An 18,670-nucleotide genomic window follows, 5' to 3' on the forward strand; every position below is an offset into this window, starting at 1 on the left:
TCGCATCCCATGGATAATGTGGTGGTCTGTCGAAGAAAATGGACAAAAAAGAAGAATGAAACTAACAGTAGTTTCCACTTTTTTCCAATAGTCTTATTGGTTGTTACTTTTGAAAAAAAAGAAGAGAGAAAATAAAAGAAACTAATGTCCTTATTGGTTTTTATATGCTTTTTTTGTTCTATTGCTTTATTGGTCGTTAATTAGTAATTACTTTCTCTGATACCCTTATTGGGTGTTACTTAACAGTGCTCACAATGGATTAATTACGAGTTAATTAGTGCATGCACCATGCATAACTATGATTCGGCTCGTTTGGAGTTTAAAATAAAAATATGATGCTCAAAAAGAGTTGAATTTGCTTTTGAATTTCCATAGAAAATTATTTTTTTAGCACACTATTTCCTTCGTAACCCTCTTAGCTTCTGATCTTTTTAAACCTAACAAAACAATGAATAGAGAATAACCGGAGGAGGGGACCATGGGAGTAAATCTATACTATACCTTAAGTGGATATTAATGCATTGATGCTTAGAGCTTATTAGGTTAGAAGTGATATAGAGATAAATTGAATAAGAAGGAAAACAGACAAAATAAATAAATAAAATGTGGTTTAGATTAATATAAGAGGACATTAGCACCAAAAAAAAAATAAACAAATAGTTAACTGAAGTTGGAGTCAAAACTTGAAACATCTTAATTATTTGAAAGATATTTAAGATCTTAATACTCGAACAAATTTTGTACCCGCTAAAATTTTGATTTTGGTGACAATAAATTGTGTCAAAAAAATTGTTAGAGATTGATTTTAACTCTTACAATACTAAAATAATTATTGAAGTTTATGAGAACAGTGAATAATTTTAGGATTTAGTCAATTAAAAAAGAAAGAACAAATTGTGAATTATTTTTATTGATTTAAGCATTTAATTAGCATAAATAGTTATTCGACAAAATTATAATATAAATTAACGATTCTGGCTTGTAAAATTTTTCAAATATTTGACCGTTAAGGTAACTCGTAATTCACATGTCACGGAGATTGACACACCATATAAAATAGAAGTTTGTGTTATTGAGGTTTTCAAACTTTTTTTTCATTAGATCACACAAACTCATTTTGGAAAGTAATATTTGAGTAATCTTGAAAAACAGTTTTTGCAAACCATGTTTTTAATAAACATGGTTGGAAATCTGAGTTTCAGTTTAGGTTAGTGAACAACTAAAGAGAAATTGTCAAAAAATCTAATGCTTTGTTTATTTTTTTTCTTGTTCATTCTTATCATGATGATTCTAAAATGATGAACATAAAATAAGAGATTCAAATAGTAAATAAAATTTGCAGAATAGTTTGAGAAATTGCGTTGATAATAGCCAGTGTAAGGATATGTATAGGGCTGAAAGACATATCTGTCTGATGTAGCCTTCCTATCTTTCAATGCTTGGATCCCTTATTTCGCTTGCTTTCATTCTTGATCAGGGGGAGGAACCTGCAAAAGACACTCTGACATTCAAATTAAGCGTAGTTCAGTGAACTGTTACAACCCAGTATATGGAATTTAGTAAAGATTATCTGCCTTTTGGACTTAACCTTCTATTTATAAGTTATCCCACACTTAGCACAGATCCAATAGAATAAAAACAAACTTACCTTTAGATTTGATCAGTTACTCATAAATAACTTATAAGTAATGTACTCACTAAAGATATTGATAAGCTGTTTATGAATAACTAACTAAATCTAAAGGTAAGTTTGTTTTTATTCTATTGGATCCGTGCTAAGTGTGGGATAACTTATAAATAGAAGGTTAAGTCCAAAAGGCAGATACGCTTTGCTAAATTTCATATACTGGATTGTAACAGTTCACTGAACTACGCCTAACTTGAGTGTCGGAGTGTCTTTTGCAGATACTTTCCCTCCAGTTAAAAGTGAAAGCAAGCGGAGCAAGGGATCCAAGCATGGAAAGACAGGAAGACTACATCAAAAAGATATGTCTCTTAGTCTTACACATACCCATACAGAACCAGTCAGTAATACACATATGCCAACTATAATCCTAATTTGTGTTAAAACTAAAGATTGATACTAGTTATATCTAATAACACTTTGCTGTCAACTCTAAATGCTATTATAATTTTCCGACATAAAAAAATAGCTTTGAACATCTAGTTTTAATCCTTTTGTTGACTAAAATGTTGTCGTATCATCACCCTTAAATACAGTGTATTGTGAACAGTTCTATCATTCTTAAATTTTGTAACATGAGGCGAAAAGGATATCCCATTCGAAAAATGATTTTCCTAAAGTTGTCATCCCAACCATAAAGCACCATTTAGAAAAGCATAACCAATAAATGCAATTGATGAGGCTCATTCACAACGAAGACTGGAATTAAAGTGAGTTTAAATCACTTTTTTTAAAAGCAACACGTGTAGACATTGTTGACCAAGAGTGGAGAATTTGGCTAAAAAGTTGTATATATTTTGGACAAACCTATGGAAGATGTCACCATGATCCTTAAAGTATGAAATTATATTTGTTAATTAAAAAAGAAACCAAACTTTAAACAATTGCATATTCTCAAATTTTTCAATAAGCTGATGTGACAAACTGCGTGAGCTTATAAATTCTTTCTTTATAATACATATAAATTAATGGATTTTTCACGTTTATATATTACTTTAATTTTTTATTTTTATTTAATATGAGATTTGTACTCGCGGTTAAATACTTATGATTGAACCCTTGTAAAAAAAGTAAAATATATTCGATTTAATAAGAAAAGAAGACGAAGAAAATGGAATAGAAGTTGAGAAGGCAGGTTTAATTACGTATACGAGTTGGTTTGTTGCAGCATGTGTCGAGTAAATGGTGAAAATAATTTAATTAATATATGTGACACACATTCTTCCAAGGACAGATGGGAAGTCGGTGGTTGTCGGAGCACTCTTTGTTTATTCACGAAGTTGACAACCACTATGCTCCCTCATCAATCATCCTATCTATGCTACTCTTACAACCACCTCCAACTTCTTTTAATTATTCAAATTAACCACATCATCAACTTTACATTATTCAATACTAGAAATTTAATTAAGACCAAATCCCTCCATTTATATACAACATACTATGTCAATTTCGACTTTTATACCTCACCAACTAAATTCAAGTTTACTCTTCAAATTAAATTACTCAAATATTAAAATTTACTATCATTTCTTAAGTGTATGGTAAGTAATACATACCTTAATGCTTATGATAATTTTTTTAGTGCATCTTTTTATTAAATATGTTTATAAGATTTCATTAACTGCTAAATTTGTAAGATTATTTTTAAAAATATAAATAAAGTAATTATATATTTACATATTTTAAAGGTTGATTTGGAGATGAGAGAGTGGTGTTTGAGTTAATTTAAACGGTTTAATATATAAGATTTATAAAAGTGAAAAAAATTTAGGTAAATAAACTACTTAGAAATAACAATTTTTTATTTGAAAAATATTATTCTAAAATGTTGAGATGTCTTTATTGGTTTTTATTTGATTTGGTGTTGACTTTCTATTTTTCAATCAAAATGTTTTTTTATCCCTTAGTCGAAATGTGAAATGGATGTATTCAAAGACACTATACCGTTTAAGTAAAAAAATTGGTCAAATATAATAAATATAACAATAAATATGTGAACAATAGTATTTTTATAGTTATTTTACGGGTTTTACATGAATATCTCATGTAAGATAAATTAGACATAATCAAGATTGTTTAGAATACGATGTTAATCATATGATTATCTTTTCATGATAATATCTTTGTGTTATGTTGAAGAGTTATATAGGGTGTTGTTTTATTTAACTAGGTTGAGACTTTGTCTTTTAGAAAAGAAGAATTTTCTTCTTTTAATCTAGATTCAATTAAAATATGTCATGTTTAATAATTTGATATTTCTTTTCAATTAAAATATGTCATGTGTAATAATTTGATATTTCTTTTGAAAGTCAATACACAAATTATTTATTTGTTATTGTGCTGATTTATTAAAATCAATAAAAAAAAATGATATTTGTAGTGTTTCAAAATGTTATAAAAAAAATCTATCTTATCATTGTTATTTGCCAAAACATTCGGATCAAGAAGTTTCTCATTCAGGTAGCCTTCTTCACGCTCACCGATGCCACCGCCGCCGTCCTGAAGTCCTGCGCAACCTCCTCTCCCCTACGTTGACAACATCAACATTGTGAAACGTTGCATCGAGATCATCAGCGCTAAGGCCTGCAGGGAGTCCACTGTTCAGCAGAGTCATGGTCGCCATGAAGCAATGTGGCACAAAGACTTTAACCTTCATAGCCACGCTCATCACACATGGTATGATTTAATTGATCTATGTGGAAGGCCAGCAAAAGTCCTTATTTTAAAAGGCCACGAAGGAACGCCCGTTTAAGGAATAATATGCATATTTCATTTAACAATCTCACAAAATTAATCACTAAAGATCACGCTATAGTGTCTCAAAAGTTAATATAGACTTAATTTGAGTTGAAAAGTTAACTCATAAAATTAAAGGTTGTCCTTCATTCATCGGATCTCTTACCAACACGGCAAGATTAGTGGTAGTAGGAAAAATAAAGTAAGAAATAGAAATGTTTTAGTTAGGCATACTTTGGCATCAGAGAAGCAAGACTTTCTTACAAATAGACAACTTCTGTTTGATTAACAAAGGAAGTGGCCCCATTTTCTCACACATGTTCATGACAGGGTTGCAGTATATGCATGGGTTAGCTGAACTGAACAGTATTCATATACTTGCGTTGCCTGAACGATATGATGAAAGAGATGTCTGCCTTATCCGAAAAGGCAACTCTTGGACAAATCTTTTAATCTCTTACGAATATGACACCATGCTGACTTAAACGCAACTTACCACTGCAATCATATTTTCCAATATTCTGTTTGTGGGAGTGCTGACCAAAAGCTATGTTTTCTGGAGAATTAGCATTTACTTTTGTTATTTAATACAGTTTTTGTATAAAGTATAAATAAGGAGTGTATTATAGGAATATGGCATGTGCCATTATTACTGTTTTATTTATCTGTGACACAACCGCAGAAGCCAAGCAACTAGGGACTGTGTCCTTATGAGTGAACAATCTTGGACCCAGCATGGATACCTTGTACATTAGTGTACTTTAAAGAAATGGAATTTCATAAAACTGCACCGACAAATCTACGAGGCATGAGGAGAAATAGCATGACATGAATAAAGAGAACGGAAAGGGGATGCATTTGGGTTACTAACTAGCCATAGTACGTGGATGATTATCTGAGTAGGATTCCCACCATTTAGTTGCTGAAGGAACTCAATCATTCATTTGCTTCCAAATGCACGCGATGATGTCTCCTTCAATTCAAATTCCAGCAAAGAACACCAAAGAGGAGTGTGTTAACACAGCTTTCCTCCACCAAAGAAATTTTTGGAACATATAGCAATTAGGATTAAACATGGGTTGCATTAGATGATATTTTCTAAAACTTGACTAAATCTTTAACAAAATGTTGGACATTCTATACGAGTCAAAGTCAATTAATCAATATTTGATACTAAGAACACGATGATGTTGAATAAAAAGGATAAAGTTAAGAATTACCATGTAAAAAAAATATCCATAATTTCATGTTAAAGGTGGTGTGAATTTGTTATGTAAGTTAAAATTCTTACGTCTCTTAAGTTACTCGAAAGACTTTTCACACTTAAAAAGAAAAAAACCAGAGGACTAACTTAATTTTCAAATTAAAAGGTCCGAAATTAATTTATTAACCATTTAAAAAAAAGTCTAGTTAACATGATTTGAGAGGTTTAGTAGAATAAACAATTCATAATAAAATAGGTTAATACATCTAAACTTAAATTTATGAAGGAAAAAAAAGGCTTCTTTCATTTTAATTTGAATGCATTAGACTAATAATAGTTACTTCAAAATATTGGACGATTAATTTGAAGTTTGATTTTCCAATTACATAAAATTTTAAAGAGTTGTGTATGATTTAGTCATACATTCTAAATTTAGTCTCCATTAACAAAAGCTATACATCAAATTAACATTTTTTTTACGTTTAAAAAACTAAATTGAGAATATATTGGATTGGATGTATAAAAATAATGTTTGGCATAAAATTGAGTAAGTGGGGTTAGAATAGGTGTTTATTTACAAATAGTTTTGCGTGGTTGTTGTTAGATCACTTATTGTGATGAAAAGACAGGTTGAATTCGGAAACAGAGAGCATAAAATTAACGAGGAGGCAATTTTATAAAAACAGAGTGCTATGCTTTCCCCAACAAAGGATAAAGAAAGTGAAGGGTAATCACAATTGTTTGCCAACATAATGCCACACATCTTATCTGAGAAGAGATGGGATACGTACTTTATTATTGGTAGTTGATTAACATAGTCAAAAAATTTGGCTGGTTGTAATATAAGAGGGAGACAGAAAGGGTGGCATCAAACCAGAGTGTGTGACAGATTAAACGTTTCCAAATTTGGTGAAACCAATTTGATGATGGGTGTTAGAGGCGTCAAGTTCTTATTGGTCTTTGATATGTTTCTTTCCAATAGGACTCTGACCGATTATCCCAATTTTCTTCTCAAAGAATGGCTGGGAGCGAATGGCACATGCTTGCTCTTTGCCTATCCTCTATAGCAATGCTATATTGGTGTCAGTCAGGTACACATTCACTATTTGTCCTCTCTTTAAACTCTTCTCAACTTCCATTATTGCACGGATCATTTCACCAAAACCATCCAAACTTTACGTTTTCTACTCCATCTAGAGGCTAATAAACCATTTTAATTATAAATGTTGTGTCTATGCTAATGTGGGAATAATTTTGGAGGCAGTGTATCATCCCTGCTGTTAGATCTATCTATTGAAGAGGAGGTTCATAAAAAAAATACAACATCAATGAGACCAATGAGACCCTGAGTCCAATTTATCATTTATATTTAATGTGGGACTTAGAGTCACACTTACAGTTCTAACGTCGGCAACATATTAACGGTTAAAAATCTAATAATAAATTCAAGTCTCATATTAAATAAAATAAAATAAAATATCATAGTAAAAATTTATTAACCTAGTTTAAGATTTTGAATAGAAAGTAGTATTAATCATTTATATCATAACTTTCTATAAGAATGCGAGAGGTAAGAGATGTAACTATCAAGGCAAAATTCACTTTTACAATCACTAGGAAGAAATTTTGTTTTAATATTTAAATTAAAAATGTGAAGTAATTTATTTAAAAGAAAAAAAAGAAGCTTATGTTTATATATAAGCAATCTTCGAGAAGTTCTTTCATATTATTACAATGTGAATTATATGCTACTTTTATGGAACCATGGTATTAATGGAGATGGGCCAGCATGAGAATGAGAATGAAACGTGTGTGTATAAGAAAAGCTTGGGAAAGTCGAACATGTTACACGTTCGAAGGTATGGCATAATGTAATGATGTAGATGTTGTGTAATGGGGGAAGGGCAGCACTGTGTTAAAATAATGAGGTGATTGTTATAACAGAAATAGAAGGAAGTGTTTGTGAGAGGGATAGATTGTAATAGGAGTGGGTGGGTGGACAGGATTAGTTGGATGCCGAATGTGATAAAGTACTAGATTACAAGTCAACCCAGATGAAGATGCTCTGATTTGGCTACTCACAAGACAGTGTGAAGAAGCAAGAACGGTGGAGGAGCGGGAAAGGGTTTTTTTCACGAGCTCATCAGAAACAGTGCATTCCAAACTCTGTGTTAAGAATTAAAAGAATCAACATATCTATTAGATTTATGACAACGTTGAACCAATATTTGGTCAACTTTCTATGTCCAAGTTACATCTCAAGGTACTAGACAGGCCGGCAATGCCTCTATTGAATGGCCTCGGATAATTATGTGTGTTTCTCTTCAAACTGACATTTGAAAATTCTAGGATATCCTTAACGGCTTGGTGCTGTCATTAGTCATTGAAATTTGAATCGCAACGCAACAGGGCATCCATTTCCATGCCATCAAAATTAATAAAAATAAACCCACAAGCTACCACAATCATCTCATCTTCACATAGGATAGGACCACGGGTTGTTTTTATTTTTATTTTTCATTTTTTGATTTTGTTTTTGGTTTTTTTTTTCTCATTGGTGGTAGAGAGGGGACCATGGTAAAGTAGAAAGAAAATACACACATCATTGGATGAAGTCTCCCTCAGTCTCTACGTACAAGTTGTGTGAGTCAGCGTCATCATCGGTGATGAGTGAAGACGTGTGCGAGCCTTTGCCTGTGTTGCTGTTATATATAGCATAGGCGCGCGTTTACACCATCAAGCGCTCATCCATTCTGTCCAGTGTGGAACATAGAACCTGTTCCCTCTGTGTGAGAAAAAGAGAGATGGAGAAAGAAACAGAGATGAAACAATCCAAGTTCAAGAGGATTTGTGTCTTCTGTGGTAGTAGTCCAGGGAACAAAACCACTTACAAGGACGCTGCTATTGAGCTTGGAAGAGAATTGGTAAATGCCCCTTCTCACTCTCCTATTTCTTCTCTTTCCTTTTCCACCAACTCTCCTCAAACATATCCTATTCTTTTCTATTACCATCTAACTTTTCTTCCCATCTTTTGGATTTCTTCTCATCTCCTGCTTTAACATTCTTTTTCCTTATTTTATCTTTGAATTACGTCAACCTCTCTCTTTTGCTTAATTTGTCTTATTTTTCTTTCCATTTTTCAATTTTTCTAAGCTTACAACTTTTTACTACAATACTAAGATTTACAATCCGACAAACAGTAAACCCGTGTCTTCTAAGCTAGTTTTCACATCAACTTCTCTGCCTTTCATGAATTCTCCAGTTTTATATTTCTTTGCTGTTTATATCAAGCACGTATCTTTCCTAGTTTCACAGAACTAGAGCTATTCTATTCACACATATACTTGTATTGTTTGGTATTGAAAAGGTGTCAAGAAATATCGATCTAGTATATGGAGGGGGCAGCATTGGTTTGATGGGGTTGATTTCTCAGGCTGTCTACGAAGGTGGTCGCCATGTAATCGGGTGAGCATCTCCTTGGTCTGGTCTAATGATGTTATATATATTTAATTTGTTGAAGTCAACTGATTTTTGTCCTGCTTTTGCGCGCAGAGTTATTCCCAAGACACTTATGCCAAGAGAGGTAATGTTAAGGAGTTTTGGAAGCATTTCCTTGGAAATAAAAAAGAAAATGACCGAACACATATGCAGGGGGGACACAGAGAATTATCTCCTTCTTTTCCCTATCTTACCACAATATATATGTTCTTGTTCTAATTCCTTGGCACACACCCTATTTCAAGTGAATTTCCACCATACTTTTGTTATCCCAATATCTGAGCTTTCACTTGTCCTTTTTTGTGATTCATGTGCGGTTCTCAGTGAGAGGAACTAGAACTAGTGTATTATTTGAGTTTCACTCACAACATTTACTTATTTATTTATTTATTATAAGATTCGGTTTATTCATCACATGAATATTGAATATTGAATAGGAATACATACACCTGGCAATCTGGGGTCTTTCCCCTCTGAACCATTTTGTCCTTCTCTCCTAGTCCCATATACCCCTTTAGATTCTCATGGCATTTGTGGTTCTGTTGGCACCCCATCTTAATTGGTATCATAGAGAAAGTAAGTGACTTTCTTGGTTGATCTGGTTCTCTATTCTGACTCTTATTTGTTGGTTGCCCGATAGCAAAAGGGTGGCCGTATGATTTTGAACTGAGCCCACTTCTCTGCCAACACTGCAACACTCATCATTGCACCGCTCCCCTTCTCCAGCTTCCTCATATTCCGTGGCATGCATTGTTTCTTGTAGTATTGAATTGTATTGTAGCCTAGCAACCCTCTCTCTCTCACGCGCAAAAGCTGTTTCCACTTTACATTTCTATGAACCTGTTTCAGTGATAATTTGGATTCATTCGTTTGGTTGCAGCTCACTGGAGAAACAGTGGGGGAAGTGAAGGCAGTAGCAGACATGCATCAAAGAAAAGCAGAGATGGCCAAACGTTCTGATGCCTTTATTGCCTTACCTGGTTGGTACAACATTCATTATCTTATGCCATTATCTTTTCTTAATCACATTAACAATTCATTAACACCACCTGCCATGTCACCCTGATTCAATATCAGTAAGATACTTGCTTGTTTTTTAGATTTCACTCATTTTTTAATGAAAACAAGCAATACATTAAATGCATAAACCTAGACACCTAAGTTACTCACGTGCGTAGCCATATCTCTAATCATAAATATCATGCTTTAAATATATTTTTTATTTTAAATTGTTAATTCGTTATAATTAATAAAAGCATTATTTACATAAAAGAATTATGCTCATATTAAACATTATGACGTCCGTACGATTATTTATTTGCTCTCACCTGTGTTACACACTACAAAATTTGTACATATGTCTGGTCAATTCGAAATCATAGTGTATGGGAAAACAAAAACCTTTTCATTGGCGGAAAAAAGAAACTTTTTATTTATTGTATTGGGACGACTCTGCAACACCGCGAATCATTTATTTTATTTTAAGTACTTTCAATTTTTAAAATACTTAAAAATGATCACTTTTTTTAAAAAAATAAACTTTGGCAAACATTTATTTATAAAATAAAACTTATGCGAGAATTGAAATAAAAAAAAACTCCAAACCTTATCAGCAGAGTTTTTAACTTAAGTGTATCACATGAGAAATTTCCAAGATTCTGGAATATCCTGTACTCCAAACGTAGGACGTGTCCAAAAACAATATATGTAACCAGAATTGTCCCTGTTTTTAAAGTACATGTTTAAAATATAATTAGTTCAGGTTTTGGCTGTCATCTTAAAAAATATTGAATGCACTCACATCTATTGCACTTGTATATTTCCTTTTCTAGACAGTATTTTGACCATAAAAGAAAAAGCAGAGACCAGTATGGTATAATGTTATCATTTTTTTATCATAAAGGTGGTTATGGGACACTTGAGGAACTCCTTGAGGTGATAACATGGGCTCAACTTGGCATCCATGATAAACCGGTACATGCTCCAAAGTTGTTGAATTTTTATCTTACAGAAAAGCTAAATTAAATTTCTATTACATCCTAGAAGAATTACTATAGTAATATTAATCATGAAAATTTTGCCTATTAACTCTTGTGTGTAGATATAAAATTAACAATGTTTTGATTTTTGAAGGTGGGGTTGCTGAATGTTGATGGATACTACAATACCTTTTTGTCTTTCATTGACAAAGCAGTGGAAGAAGGGTTCATCAGCCCCACTGCACGCCATATAATTGTATCAGCACCAACACCAAAAGAACTTGTCAAAGAGATGGAGGTGATTGTTGCATAGTTCTTCCATTAACTTAGTTATTTTTATCAGTATTTTTTCTTTCCATAACTAGCTTCCATTCTTTCGATAAAACTAATGAAATTTGGTTTCATCCTTGTAGGAATATTTCCCACAACATGAAAGAGTTGTCTCCAAGGTAAGCTGGGAGAGGGAACAACTACATTAGTCTTCACATTGTAGAATTTAATGGAGTTTTAGACTATGATGTTGATGGAAGTTTGTGTAGATGATAGTTGTTAGTTAGAATTTCAAAGTGGAAGAGACTATTATGGTAGCCTATGACCACAATTTCCTAGAGCCGAATTCTTTGTGCTCTTCTACATTTCGTTGCTAGTGTAAACATTTGACTGAAATCTAGTTCTGAAGGTTAACTACCATCTTCAATTTCAATCCTTTTTTTTTTCTTGCTTTTAAGATTCTGTCTGTTGATTAAAATTGAAACACATGTGCTTAGAAAAATTGTGCAGAAAGAGATCATAAGATTTCTATTTTATTTTTCTTCATTTTTCCATGCATTGTAGCCTACATGTGGTCTATCATACTCAAAGGAGACAAGTGTTGATAATCAGAAATCAACAAATCACTAACATTAATATTTATTAAGCAGGTAATTTTAGTAAGAATTATTTGCATGAGTTTCTTTTTAAATAAAATAATAATTATTTTGATATAAATTGTTTAAAATAAAATATAATGTTTTTCAATTTAAAAGAATTTATATTAGTAAGACCCGCTTTAAATACTATTTTTATTAGTGAAAAACTCATAACAGTTACTAGTGTTTTACTAAATTCTCAATTTTTTTAAAATTTAATAAGGTAAATGATTAAAAGATAGTTAAAATTAAACAACTGAAATTGAGCTATTCCAAAATTAAACTACTGTCCATCCTCTAACACTAGTTGCATAATTTTGGATTTGCAAATTTTACTCTTACAATAGACAAAGTTACCAACTGTGAGATTATTGTCTTGTTGTTGATTTGTTGTTCATTATTCTTAATATTTTTTTCTAAACTGCAACTATCACCTTCAGAAAAAAAAATCTCTAACAAGCCAACAAAATTTGTCCAATGAATTGTAAGTCCATGATGCTTGTGCCACTGCACCGTTCTGGACTTATAAGATGCATTTTGTTTCCCATTATTCTTTTATTCTATAAACATGAACAAAATAGATATTATCATATTTTTATTAAAAAAAGTTGTGAAAATAATTTATAATATGATATATTTTCATAAAAAAAAAGGCTAAATGTAACATCCCAATATCTCACATTGGATAATTCATATTATTACATTTACGGTAACATCCCGTAATCTCACACTTAAAAATTCACAGTTGATATACATATTTTAAACTCAAATTTCAACTATAAACTCCTAAGTATAACTTGAATCCTTCTAACTTATCTTCGATCTCTTTCTTCATTGGTATTGCTTCAGACGACATTCCTTCATCTGCTCCCGTATAATATCACGCATTATACGATCATCGCATTCACATGCACACACATGTAAGGGTGAGCTAACAATTCAATACAATAAACATACCTCGATATCAAACCATACTATGCTCACTATACCAGATCAAATTACATAAACAAATATGAGTTACACACTAAACCACATTGCATGCATCAATATATATCAAACACCAAATCAGAATGCATACACCAATATGCATCATGCATACACCAATATGCATCATGCATACACCAATATGCATCATGCATACACCAATATGCATCAAACACCAAATCAGAATGCATACACCAATATGCATCACGTCCATCCATCCCAAAAGTCATACAAATTGACTATATCGCATACATTCACATACTCTCCACATAAATCACATCATTATAATTCACAATCATATTCAGATGCATAAATTCAAATCTAATAAAGTCCAATTATTTCAAAAATCATACAAACTGAATATATTCCAACAAGATATATTACACAATAATTTAACAGTACATAATCTGTTCAATAGGATTTAAGTTAAAAACTCGTCGAGTATACTTCCAGGAAAGAGAGGTGCGTCACAATGGACAACTTAAGTACCAAATCTTTCCTTAGCCAAAGCGTTCCTCTACTAGTTTTTAACAAATTTCTTATTTACAGATTTAAAACAATAGCATATAATATTAACACCGAAAGTTAATATAGATATCAAAAAATAGAAATTAAGCAATATTGAGATCCCTGAGAAGATACGAAATTAATATCTATAAATCTGTAACTCCGATTTCAAATCTGAATGGTCACAATAATTCACTATTTGTTATAAATTACATATTAAAATTTCAGGTTGATCCAACGGTTAACTAGATAGATATTGAGGTTTTCCCGAGGTAACTCAGGTGCAGAATTTTAAGTGGTTTTTTGTTATACTCAAAATGCGGAACTAATTTCCCTAATCACAGACATTTAATTTCAAATCTGAACGGTCAAAATGACTTAATATGTCTTATGAATTACATACTAAATTTTGGGCTCAATCTAACGGTAAATGAAATATATATAAAATTTTTACCATGATAACTTAAGAACAGAAATATAGTGTTCATCAGATTTTTCAAAACTTAAAACTTATTTTCTCCAACCATAGACTTTCAATTAAAAATCCGATCGGTCAAAGTGTATTAATATATCTTAGGAATCATATATAAAATTTTCAAGTTGATCTAACGGTCAAATAAGTCGTAATATATATTTTACCGAGATGACTCAGTAATAGATCTACAGGGGTAATTAATTTACTCAAACATGCAGGATTTATTTCTCTAAGTACAGACTTCTAATTACAAATCCCAACGGTCAAAGTGAAGAAATAGGTCTTAAGATTCATATATTAAAATTTTAGCTAAATCCAACGGTCAAAATAATTAAAAGAAAATTTTTTACCATACTAACTTGAAAATAAGAAAATTATAATCATGAAAACTAAATTTATATAAGTGAATAGATAACTACCATTACCAAAATTTTAACATACTCATAACTCATATTCATTATCATAACATGGATAAAAATCATATACAAGAAAGATTAGCTCCCCTTACCTCTATGCCAGACTTAATCTCCTGCTCCGAATTTGTTTCCCCGAAACCCTTCAGAACCTCTACTCTTCTTACAACTAAAAAATTTCTCCCTAACTCTTTCTTCTCTATTTCTCAAGCTCTCACTTGATTCCTCTTTTCTTGGTGCCAAATACCCTTCCCTCCTATGGCTATTTATAGTAAAAAAAAATTTACTATTCATTAATATTTTAATATTATTTATTATTTTAATATTATTTAAAAATAATATTTTAATCATTTACTCACCAAATCTGATCCTAGTTTCTACCTACTAATTTCTTCCATGCTAAGGAATCTTAATGCTGGAAATTTATTTTTACTATTTACTTTTTACTATTTAATATTTACTTTTTACTATTCAATTTAAAAAAAAATTTACTAAATAAGTTACCAAAAATTTGAACCTCTCCTTCTAAAATTACTATAATTTTATATCCAAAATTTACATTTTTCTATCCATTAAAATTATTATTACTAATAAAATACTAAAATTTACTACTATAAATATATATATATATATATATATTTTTTTTTTTTTCATGAATTTTACATTCTCCCCAACAACAAAAATTTTCGTCCTCGAAAATTTGAAAATAATTTTTTTTTTTTAATTTAATACTCATCTGAACGTATTCAACTAGAAAAGTCTCACACTCATAACCTGAATCATTTCTTTACTTATTTTATGCATAAAATTTCTAGCATCTCAAATTGAAATGTACTCACGAAAAAATTAAAATCATAGACCTTCAGAACACTCTTACTTGTCACTTTTAGCCCCATCAAAACCATCATACCTCACTAGTCTCAAAATAATCCATTAATGTTTTAAAAGAACTCATTTGCACTGTTTAGAATGAAGGCTCAGAGCCTCTGGAAGAGAGGAACTGAGAGTGTTTCCTACTCCTACTCCTAATCTAATGCTAAAATCTACTTACATCTCCTCTCTGCTGTGCTTCATTTATAGCTAATCTGAACATCCTCCCGTGACTTCCCCTTAATTTCAGGATTTTGTTTTTTTTTTTGTCTTTAGTTGACAATTGGCAACCCTGAATTCTTAAAATCCCTTGGATGTATGAAAATAGGTGGGGCTCTCTCCAAATTGCTTGTCCGTTTCTTCACTTGTGCCGAGATCACTCATAAACTATTAATCACAAGATTCGAGAAACTTTTCATTCCTACTATAACCAGAAAGTGATTCTCCTTATATATCCTTATTTAAGACTTCCATGACCATGTAAAACTCTAAGAATCGTTCTTTTTCCGTAACAATTTTCCATTATATTTTCTCAACACAGTTTGTACTCCTAGAAATCGTACGCCTCCAAAAGCCACTTATGTTTACCAAAAATTATACTAGATTGCTCCACCTTACCCTATACTTCTATTTTCCGTAAAATTTCTAATTACTCTGATGATTAGACGGAGTACAAAACACTATTACTAAATAATTCATCCTTATGTTTTCTTTTCTATACCCATTTGACAAGAACTTGTCCAAAAGTAATACCTATATTGAGTATGCTTTATAACATCCATAGAAACCCTTCCACACTTAATATCATGCATCATTTCCTTCACTCGTCCTTGATGGACTTATCTGATTCTCGGTAATATTGCCTTCACCCTTAACTACACTTAATGTTCAACAATCAACTCACAATTCTTTAAGACCATAAACTTCTAAAAACATATTGAAACATGACCAAACCATCCTTTCGATCATACTTTAGACTACAATATCTATCCTTCACTTGCATTGATCAGATATCCCTAAAATACTAGTCCTCATCCTTTATTTAACTCACACTAAATGTTGAACCACTATTTTCTTCACCTGATAAACACTTCTGAAATACTTAACAAAACTAGAATAATCAAGCTTCTTTCAAGATTATACTCCAAATTACCTCAACCTTCATTTAATTATTTTCCTAGCAACCATTACTAGCCTAAGTTAAAACATTCTTCAAGAATTAACTTATAAACTCTAAATCTTAGGAATATAAACCGTGTCCTCAAAATACCTTCCCACATCCTAACCTAATATGAATCCACAAACTTAATGTTATCCGTAACCCAGTACCTAACAACTGCGTATCTTTGATAAGACTCAGCAGATCACTCAATCAACAATGTTATAATTTATGAAACCACTTATATCAATAAGGCCGTATTTAAAACTAACTAGCTTCCTTATCAGTATTGCACCTACTCATTTAAATAAACTACTTATGCCACATAAGTTAAATCCATCCTATAACATTAAAATATAGTTTAATGGTTATACTAATTAATCCTCTAATACTTGAAATAACTCCCATAGATATAAAGAATTTATGGGTCATCAAAACATGTCATAGCACAAAACCATTGTGCCAAGTATCCCTTCCCACCACTCTATTCAAGAACTTTTTCAGGCAAGTACACCCTCCCAACCATTTAACCACCATGTTACTTCCTACCACTCGTCTATAGAGATTATCAAGCAATCAACCACAACGCAACCTCAATTATAATGTGCTTCCCGAGATCAAAACCATATCCCAAGGATACTTAGTGTTAACCAAATCTCAAATTTTTATCTTATGCGAACTAAAAGTAAGTATAAACAAGTTCACTCACACACATCACTGGATAGAGATCAAGGTGCGACATATAAATCTTTACCCATCCTTTACATCACCATTGAGGTTTGAATACTACCATATAACTATACCTGATGAAATTTCTCCAATCACAACCTACAATTTCTTAATTATTCCAAATTCCCTAATCACATTGCAACCCTCCTTTTTATCTATTTCCAAACTCTTCTTCTTCCTTATCTTTTCATGTTCATAATAATATCAATTCAACCTACACTACCTCTACTAACTTTAATATTCCAAAATCAATAAAATTTACAACCATAAACCATGACACTTTAATCCTATCAAAAAAATACCAAATATTTGCATAAGCCGAAAGCCAAAATTTGCGTACCTGGATTTTCTCCACTACTCCTCATACCATAATCACATAATCTCAAATCTTATACATTTACTGAAAAAATCTAACCATCTCCTTTTAATCATCCATTTAGCTTAAAATCCTTCCAATAAAAGATCTCGTGTCCTCTTAACTTATAAATTTCTCCTCCTATAAACTTTCTCTCAATCCTCTTTATTCCTTATATAACTTCTCATCTACTCTTCTTCGTCTAATATTTGATTTATTCTTAATCTACTTCCGTATTCCTATCCCTTTTTCTTTTTTTTTTTTTATTTTAAATTTTCTCTTTAAATCTTCCACCATTTTCTTTCTTCAGATTCCAATCCTCACTGATACATCAATCCATGTTACCAATCTCACACAATGTCATTCCGTTTCTCATCAACACTTCCTTCTCTTCTGACTTCTAACGTTATTGATATACTAAACCAAACTGATTTCTCAAACCTTGCTACATTCATGCTTATCCAAAGCTTCTCTAAATCTAGCCTTTGAACTCAACTCCTTTTTGTGAAACGTAAGATATCTCATCTATTAATTTTTGTTCTAGAAACTTCTAAAAATTTTACTTCTAAACACCAACATCTTCACTCATCCTTTGAAACTTAAACTCTAGTATTATATTTCCCTATCAAGGCTTTAACTAATTCTAATATCTTTCCTCAAACCCTCAGAATTAAGAAAGGAAAATCATCTATGGTAAAAGTTATGAGTAGTTAGACACAATACTCTACTATCTAGATTTGGAGGAAATGGTAAATTATACCATTTAGATTCAATTCTTCACAGAGAAGACACGGAAGACCCACAACACAGAGGTCATCCTAAGGACGAACTGCTCTGATACCATTAATGTAACATCCCAATATCTCACATTGGATAATTCATATTATTACATTTACGGTAACATCCCGTAATCTCACACTTAAAAATTCACAGTTGATATACATATTTTAAACTCAAATTTCAACTATAAACTCCTAAGTATAACTTGAATCCTTCTAACTTATCTTCGATCTCTTTCTTCATTGGTATTGCTTCAGACGACATTCCTTCATCTGCTCCCGTATAATATCACGCATTATACGATCATCGCATTCACATGCACACACATGTAAGGGTGAGCTAACAATTCAATACAATAAACATACCTCGATATCAAACCATACTAT

The 18,670-nt window shown here is 31.6% G+C and overlaps 1 protein-coding gene across 1 annotated transcript; it reads left to right on the forward strand.

The window, feature by feature from the left end:
* Positions 1 to 8,331: 8,331 nt before the first annotated feature.
* On the forward strand, positions 8,332 to 11,831 carry LOC124821696 (cytokinin riboside 5'-monophosphate phosphoribohydrolase LOG1-like). Its single transcript, XM_047293619.2, has 7 exons — positions 8,332 to 8,551; positions 8,995 to 9,092; positions 9,180 to 9,210; positions 10,006 to 10,105; positions 11,029 to 11,099; positions 11,259 to 11,402; positions 11,518 to 11,831. The coding sequence occupies exons 1-7, from the start codon at positions 8,432 to 8,434 to the stop codon at positions 11,581 to 11,583; spliced, it is 630 nt and encodes a 209-aa protein (XP_047149575.1). The 5' UTR covers positions 8,332 to 8,431; the 3' UTR covers positions 11,584 to 11,831.
* The last annotated feature ends 6,839 nt before the right edge of the window (positions 11,832 to 18,670 follow it).

This window comes from Vigna umbellata, chromosome 6 (assembly GCF_029865625.1).
Source record: "Vigna umbellata cultivar VRB3 chromosome 6, Vumbellata_1.0, whole genome shotgun sequence".
Lineage (NCBI taxonomy): Eukaryota > Viridiplantae > Streptophyta > Magnoliopsida > Fabales > Fabaceae > Vigna > Vigna umbellata.

Coding starts and splice junctions, on each gene's coding strand:
- LOC124821696 (XM_047293619.2), top strand. CDS start 8,432: ATGGAGAAAGAAACAGAGATGAAACAATCCAAGTTCAAGAGGATTTGT. Junction 9,211..10,005: donor AGACACTTATGCCAAGAGAG/GTAATGTTAAGG, acceptor GTTTGGTTGCAG/CTCACTGGAGAAACAGTGGG. Junction 10,106..11,028: donor TGCCTTTATTGCCTTACCTG/GTTGGTACAACA, acceptor TTTATCATAAAG/GTGGTTATGGGACACTTGAG.